Consider the following 8243-nt stretch of genomic DNA (forward strand, 5'->3'; position numbering starts at 1 on the left):
GTGCCTGCATGTTTTCATGGACAGCAGGTAAACACCCCCCACCCCCCATCTGGGGAAGGCCATTTCACTGGGGATCTAAAGGGCTCCTCCCCAGCGGGGCAGCCAACATCCACTTCACTTGTCTGAGAAATGCCTGAACTTTTGTGTCCTCCCACAGGAATTCTGGGGTATGCCTTGGCTGTTGCTCTGACGTCTGGTTCTGATAAGTGATTTGCAGAGCCTACTGTCTCCTAGGAATTCTGCAGGAAGAGCCTGGGTGAGGTCATTCGGCTTTTCACTGAGTTTCCTTTCTCTGGTTTTGGCCGTTCTAGTGAACATGACCCTCTAGCACTCAGGAATACTTCTGTTCCCCTAGGAACTATCGACCACTTGCTGGTTTTATCTCTGCGCACACAAAAGCTCCATGTCCCTGGAAGGGGAAACAAGGTTGACATTAACCAGGAGAACATAAGCAGCTCGTAGATGCAGCTGTGAGCTGAGTTCATTTATTAGCTCAAGTGCTGGCAGAGCTTACGCTTGTTTCTCGGCCTCTCTACTGGCCATCGGCCTAGGTCCGAATAGCTGAAGGCAACGGAATAATAGCCGGTTTGTCAGCCCATTTTATTCATGGAACAGGGCACGGCAGGAATACTTGGAAAGAAGCAACAAGTAAAAGAAAATGCATCTTATTTTCTCTGGTTCGCAACCGCTCCGCCCCGCAGCGTGTGTGACTTGCATACGGCTCCTCTGTACGAGCCTATTCATATCAGATTTCATTTCTTGCTGCACGGGTTGCTATGGATACAATTCTGAACTGCTGCTTTTGTAGGCCAGGAGATTTATGACTGCATCCCGAATGATTTTGCTCATCAGTCGCACAAGATTGGTTGTTTGGCTTTTTTTTTTTTAAATACACAGAAGTGGAAACAAACGTACCTCGCATCTGTCAAAATATTTTTCACAACTGAATCCTGTATTTTGGATCTTCTTGAGGTCTGTCAGAGTCTGCGGATCACTCCCCTGCTTGTGTTAAGTTACTGATTTATATGAAATGCGTAACCAGACGAGTTCCTAAGAGCCAAGGCCTGGCCAAAGTTGAGGGTCTGCATCAAAACAGACCCTCATGCATTAGCCCCTGTTCCAATCGTACTCATTCCAGCCTTTCACACGCAAAGACAGTCGGGTTCAGTGAAGCCACAGCACAAACAGACTCTTAGAAATCCAAATCATGTGATTTATGATTAGGTTATTGTTTGTCAAAACTCCAGGAAGCCTCCAATTCACACAAAATGAAGCGTGTACAAGTAATACAAAAGAGCATGTCATTAATATTAACCTCCAGTAATTCTAAAGGACCTGACAACAAATCTTCCCATTAAACAGACAGTCGGAAGCTCTGGGATAAATGTACTCCTCCACCTTCCTGGATGCTATTAATCATACAGGATGCACATTGTCTTACCTTTCCTCGGACGGGTTCATCTGCAGAGTCTCTGGCGTCGTACCGATGGCCAGAGGAATTCTGTTCCTGTAAAATCTCTGGATGGTCTAGAACTGGAAAATACGACATTGTTAGGGAGCACTTGCACTGCGTGACTCCAGGTGCTCGCACAAACACGCCGCACGCTGCACGGAAGGTAAGTGACAGCTGCTTTTCTTGAACTGCCAGGCTAGCGGCACTCCCACCTTTACTCCAGCGGGGAGTGGGCACCAGGAGTGGGGCGCTCGGCTGGGCGCATCACGGCGATGCGACGTGGTGTCGAGGGACCACGTTGCTCGAGTGGCTTCGGAGCCGTGGTTGGACTGGGGTCGGGGTGAAGGCCAGACTGGCAGAGTTTGGAAAAGCATTTCAGCGTGGTCGCTTTTCAAGTGCAGGACAGAAAGGGCCTGTCAGATCACTTGGTGCATGAGGATTTCTTACAATATCTTCTTGTTTTCCCACGATGTTTTACCTCTTCACATGACCCACCCTCCCTTCAGGACAGCCTAGAAACTGCACCACCAGTGATGCAGCACCAGTTGGCACTACACCTTCACCGCCAGTCTTCTGGGCAATTTTCCATCCATTAACACAACATTACAGCTCACTGAACGAACGTGAATAATTTTCACTGTTAATATTTAATGAAACACAGAGTGACCCATTACACTGAACCAAGACACACCCAGGCACAAGAGGAAGAAATCAAATCAAGCACCATTTAAATAATCTTTACCAAATTCCCCAAAATGACCGGCAATTCTGAATTTTCAGCTGGAGACATGGCCTAAGACCAGAACCACTGGTGGACGAGTGCTCAAAGCTTTCTGAAAAACAAGGCTGCTTAAAGCGTTTCAAGTGGGTCAGGCTGTCTCACTAATCGCTGTTGAAATGTAGGCCACTGCGCTTCCATTTGCACAGCGGTAGCCCAGCTAAGTTGTTAGAGACACCAACCCCTCAAATAAACCCTGAGCATGGGACCAGAGCTGCCATGGAGTAAATTTACAGCTGGCATCCCTGTGATGCAACCAGCAGAACATGAATTGTTCTATGCTCTTGCTGGACCGAGACCAGTATCTGCTAAAAGATGCCATCCTTGTTGAAAAATATCTATGAAAATAATGATATTCCATCAGTATGTTGAAAGGTATCTATTATTAACTAGCTAACTAGCTAATTATTAACTTCAAAACAGCACACTTTCTCAAGAAAACACGTAAAAGAATCGTAATTGGCCTACATCAAGCTCTCGTGGCTGCTCCTGGGAACTGAACCGGCTAATTTAAGGACATTTATTTGGGTAACGTGCACCGTTACACAGAAATAGTGGTCCATGGGCCCCATACAGCAGCACAAGCCAGATCACGTACGTAAGTCGTTAAGTGCGATAACCGAAAGTCCTTTGTTAGAGTAATGGCAGAGGAAACAGATACACCACGGAGAAGATAGGGGCACAGGTCAACAGTACAAGTCCCTCAAGGTCAACATAACCAACAGCCTGTGCTTAAGGGCTTGGCTGCCAGGCATAGCAGGCTAGGAGGGAACACGTATGCAGGCCACCGAGTGCCTGGTCACCTCAGAGAGGTTGTAATTAATATCACTCGCTAGATTAGCGTAGGCTAGTATGGAGAAATACACTGGAGACCGTTAACATGCTGGAAGTGGTTAGCTACTCCTAACACGGTTCTGGAGTCGGAGCAGATCTACACCCAAGCACCTGCAGTTTTGGGCCACTCACCTTCTAGAGCAACCCTGGGCAATGCCACGTAAAAGCTCACACCGAGGTTTCACTAGCTGCAAGGGGAGTAGTAATACTTACAGCTTGGAAGTGCAGGTGTAACTTCTGAAGCTCCTGCGAAAGCGCACACACATAGAGTCATAGATGCTATCAGACTCTGCTTTTGCTGCCTGGAAAAGGCTGTTCTTTAGAGACAAGGAAGAATCTGAATTGCTCAAAACCACGTGTGAATAATGCCACTGTTGGCATTCTGAGTGAGCATGTGGCACACATAAAGTAGCGAGGATTTTTTCGTCGGTATCTGAACACCTGCACGGGAGATCAAAACTAGTTTCTTAATAAATTCCTCACAAAGTCAGTTAGCTTTTGAATACATTATTTTTCCTAATGTGTTTCAACACATCAGTTTTTTTAATCTTCTATAAAAAGGCATTAGTTCACTTCTCTCAGTGGAATTTTAGGCATCAGAAACGTATTCATAATATATTAAGTAAATATTCCAGGAGAGAGCCTTAATAAGTTCATCTTTTCAATAAATAACTAAAAGGCCCATGCGCATGACTGAAAAGCAGAAAAACAAATTTTGGGCTCTGCTTTCCTTTCACAACACTGCAAGTCATCTTAGGAAGAAACCCACATCCCTGCCTTTCAGCACTCTCACTCCATGCAGGTACGAGGTTTGCCCAGCACGGACCAATACGGGGGGTCAATATACACCCCCGAGACACCCCAACGATGTCACTGCAAATGTTTCTAGAGCTAAAATGCTAAACTAGTCATCACCCTAAATCTGCTCTGTGTGTTGGTGAGTGATTTGATACAATCGTTATTCTCAGAATTAGCGTTGCTGCAGTGATGTGAATGATTCTGCCCACTGTGTCTCACAGTCACAAAGCTTTTTTGGCTGCAGAATTAAGAGCTTGACAGTTGCTCACAATTTTGGGACTGAAAGAATGCATTTTTTTACAACTCCATACCAAGGTTGTCCAAAAGAGCAGGCCTGGCTGTGACACAGCTGCATGTGGGTTTTCCATGTGGGGTCACACAATACATACGCCACATCCACTGCGAGTTTTGTGGATGCTTCAGGAAGGACATGGTGATCCTTCACCAGCCGGATGACAATCCGGCAGCTTTGCTCCGGTGTTGCTGGTTCAGGGCACTGTAGATGCTGAGGAACTTGCAGAACATTTTAAACTGGTGGCTTCTCCATAGGTTAAAAATACCCTCTTCCAGCAGCCTTTCAGTTGTCACCTCCCTGAGGTACATACCTGTGCTTGATGCAGCAGGAGTCAGTAGGGCCTCGGCACCGAGGGGGTCTCATCGCTCAGGTTCAAAACCTATTTGTGCAGCAACATGCAGCTAGTCTGACACTTACTAAAATAACCCAAACAACCCCAACCAGACCAGATGGGTTGGGTACGTGTAGGGCATCTCTTGAAGAGCCTGCATTCAGGCTGAGCAACTTAACACAACCAGATCTAGCCGTTAAAATCCATCGGAGTAGCTGGGTTAAAAAGGGGAAGAATCCTTGTAAGCCTCAGCGGGCAATAGCACTAAGTTTGCACATAAACCAGCACCAGCTATTGTTTTATTGGGTTCCTTTGATGGGGGGATGCTGAGCAGAGAGGAATTTTTATGCATATATGCATACACAAAAGGGCTATTTTTTCATCTGTGTAAAGTCAAAACATACTGGAACCATAAATTACATCTTGGATCAGTGTTCAGAGTTTATATCCTTTTAAGGAATACGGCCTAAAGTTAGCACCCCACTTCCAAGGTATAATCTTCCATCGCTGTTAGATGCTGCTGCCTGATCGCAGCCAGACAACTGGCTCAGAACCAAGATCACAAACGTGCCAACATATGGAAACAATTGCTTTCCTTTTGATTGGAAATGACATTCTGGGTGTGTGCACAACATCCCCCATCCATCACCCCAAACGGTTCATTATTTGGACTTAAACTTATCATCAACCAGAAGATCCCTAGAGCCTTATGTGAAGGCTAGGAGCGAGATTTACACAGCCCAGAAAGCCAAAGAGCCTCTGCGCGGTGATGGCCCATCTGAGCCACGACGCCTCCTGACTGAGCTCAATTCCTTCTCCACACAAGGTTGTGTTTCACGCACCAGCACTGATGCAAAAGCAGCTAAATCTTGAAATCATACCTGCACAGGAAGGCTGTGCTGGCTGCTAATCACCCCCGGGACTCTGAAAATCTCTGCACATCGGCAGTCTCAGCAGGAGAGGGTGAGGGGAGAGGTTTAATAGCGAGTATTTGACCAGAGGTTACATGCTTGGACACCAGCAACAGCCCATCTGTCTCCATGAAGCAAGCTGCAGTGGCGGAAGGCCTGCAACACAAGGGAAAAATCCCGAGGAATTTTGTTGAACCCGCATGGCTGATCTGGAGATAGAGAGATCGGGAAGGCAAATTGCTCCGGAGAATGCAAGGTTCAAACAGTTTTCTGGGCTCACACAGCAAAGAATAGTGAAAGGAAACACAGGCAAGTCAATTCCTAAAGAACTGCCAGTGTAAGTGAAAAGACAGACAGGTCTGGGTTTTAAATCAGTAAATCCTAGTGATGGTGGTACTTCTGGATGTATTTTTGGAGTTACTCTGAGCAGAGGCCTTGTGCATCCCAGGAGCAGGCCCCCAGACTGAAAATGGAATTGTAGCAGGATTGAGGAGAAGGTGTATTTTTCCACGTAAAGCCAGGGCTTCATGCGAATGTTTGATGGCTACTGGCCATAGGACTGACTATTTCATGTTAACATACCTTCTGAAATCAGTTCTTCTGTGGATTATTTGGCAAGTGGAAGACTGTGATGACGATAAAGGTCCTATACGGCAACCAAGAGAAATCACTCAGCTCCCACCCCTTTCAGCCTCCCTGAAAGACCAACAACCAAATGTCAAAGGCAGATTTTCAGATGTATTTAGGCACTTGAAGATGCAGACACGCGCCACGTAGGATTTACAAATGCATCTACGCAGGCTAGATGTCTATCGGCACCTGTTAGTGTCCTTTGGGTCTCCTATCTGCAAGAAGATTACGGATGTCAGCTAGTCAGCTCGCAGCCAAATTCTACCTTCAGTCGTATGCCCAACATTCCACTGAAGTGAAAAAGAGGAGTGAGCTCATATCTAAGGATGGGACTCAGCTCCAAGTAGAATAGGAAAAAGGATTTGCTGCGTGACAAAAATAGGCCGAGTGCCTTGTCACATCTGACAACTGCCTCAGATGGCATTGCATGGATTTGTGGTAGTGCTATTAAAATAGACTATATTTCCACTGAATAAACTGATTTTGTGTCGCAGGTAGGTGGGTTGCCCCTTCCTCACTAGCAGTGAAACACCCGTGGGTATCAGCGAACTAACCCATACACTGTTTCAAGAACTCATTCCTAATGCATCCTCTCGCTGCCCTTTGTTGATGAGCTCTTCCAGGCTGGATTCTGCACACCACAGAGCTCCTCACCCACACTTACTCACAAGAACTGCTCAAATGAAAGGAGAAAACCAAAAATTCCAGTCATTTAGAGCACAGGTTGCCAAATGAGGCCCTTTCTTGATAAGGGGTGTGATGATCTGCCTGGATTTGGATGTTTTCAATCATAGAAAATAAAATCAGGTCAGACCCTCACCCAATACATATTCATAAAGTCAGTGGCGCCCGATGCAGTCGAGCATCTAGGGAGTAGCTATGATCCACTGCTGCTGCCTGCTAACTGGTGGGTCATTTGTGTCCCTTTACAGCCTTTCTGCATTTATCATTGGTAAACAGAAAGGCCACATTCACAAACAGCACTAGAGGAACGGTGTTTTAGTTGTTAACATAAACCGGGATGAGTCACACAAATCTCAGAGGCAGCTAATGAGAAACCCGCTTGCTCATCCTGTCACAAACGCTGACTGCCCAGATGAAAAGATCATGGCCTCTAACTCATTTTGGTTTGAAAAAGCCAGAAGTGGGAAATTAGGTTTTCCAGCAGACACTGCTCTGGTGCAGGAGAAGGATGTGTTGATCCGACTCTAGCCGGCCGACGGGCAGTTGTTGGGTGTGTACCACACAAAGAACACTTTCATTTGTTGGCACGGCACAGCATTGCTGAAATACCAAAGACCATGGCTAATTAAGTGGAGTGATGGAACAGAATGATTTGATGATAAGATTTAATTGGTATGAACATTCTCATAGACCAGTTATTGTATCTGTCTGGGAGGGCCAGACGTTCAGCTGCGTTAAGCATTGCTCAGCTGTAGCTGAGGGGGGAGAGGGCACATGGGTGCCCTTCACCGGCTCTCGGTCCTGGGACGGCTCAGCCGTCGGGTCTCGGTGCAATCAAGAGTAGATTGTACCTGTCTTTTGGGGCCACAGCCTGCTGCCACAGCAGCTGCAAATCTGTGTAAATGTTGTTAACTGCATAAATGCGGGTGCTTTCAGTTGATTATTTCAATTATTTTGTAATGAAGCTGATTATCTTAGCTTTATCAGTGGGAAAGAGAGCTTGGATAAGCCACTCAGAACTTAATCAAAGGCTACTTCTTGCACAGTTCGGCTGCACCAGTGAGAGAGGTTCCTCCCAGTATTCCCTATCTGTACTTCCAGGGAGGCTTTCCACAAGCCTCACACTCGGGGCTCCAGACTGTACTAAACTGGGAGTGCTGCAGTCTCCAGGGATACAAACAAAGTCTATTTAAGGGCTCCCACAAGGCCAAAAATCACCGACCAAAGCCAGGGAGCGATGACCAGGGTCATATTAGGACCGGTGAACTGGTATTGCTAAGGGGAAGGGCTTGCATTGCAGAGCGTTCTCCTTCCCTGGACACGGCTGGATGATTGCAGCATTCCATCTGCCTTGACACGTGGCCAACGGCAAACAGACGAGAGAGCCAAGAGCCTTCCTAGAAGAGCCTGAGAGATTTCTGCCACAAAGAGTGCGTATTATTGGTGTATTTAGGTCACTAAGTCAGGCAACGTGACTTAGAGTGACATGGAACTCCAGGATCCTTCAAGTAGAGGGAGACATCACCACC

General features: G+C 46.6%; 1 protein-coding gene across 1 annotated transcript; it reads right to left on the reverse strand.

The window, feature by feature from the left end:
* Window positions 1-230: 230 nt before the first annotated feature.
* Window positions 231-1549, reverse strand: LOC104517003 (chromosome unknown open reading frame, human C2orf73). The gene is made up of 3 exons (XM_010161533.1): window positions 1442-1549; window positions 370-409; window positions 231-307 (listed from the first exon to the last, which is right to left on the reverse strand). Exons 1-3 carry the CDS (start codon window positions 1547-1549, stop codon window positions 231-233), a joined length of 225 nt encoding a protein of 74 aa, XP_010159835.1.
* Between the last annotated feature and the right edge of the window lie 6694 nt (window positions 1550-8243).

The sequence above is a fragment of the Eurypyga helias genome, unplaced genomic scaffold (genome assembly GCF_000690775.1).
Source record: "Eurypyga helias isolate BGI_N326 unplaced genomic scaffold, ASM69077v1 scaffold11631, whole genome shotgun sequence".
Classification (NCBI taxonomy): Eukaryota; Metazoa; Chordata; class Aves; order Eurypygiformes; family Eurypygidae; genus Eurypyga; species Eurypyga helias.

What these genes read in the sequence shown, in the direction of transcription:
- LOC104517003 (XM_010161533.1), bottom strand. Translation starts at nt 1,549, where the DNA reads ATGTCGTATTTTCCAGTTCTAGACCATCCAGAGATTTTACAGGAACAG. An exon ending in ATGAACCCGTCCGAGGAAAG is followed by an intron (nt 410 to 1,441) that starts GTAAGACAATGT and finishes TTCCCCTTCCAG; the next exon opens with GGACATGGAGCTTTTGTGTG. An exon ending in CGCAGAGATAAAACCAGCAA is followed by an intron (nt 308 to 369) that starts GTGGTCGATAGT and finishes CATGTTCACTAG; the next exon opens with AACGGCCAAAACCAGAGAAA.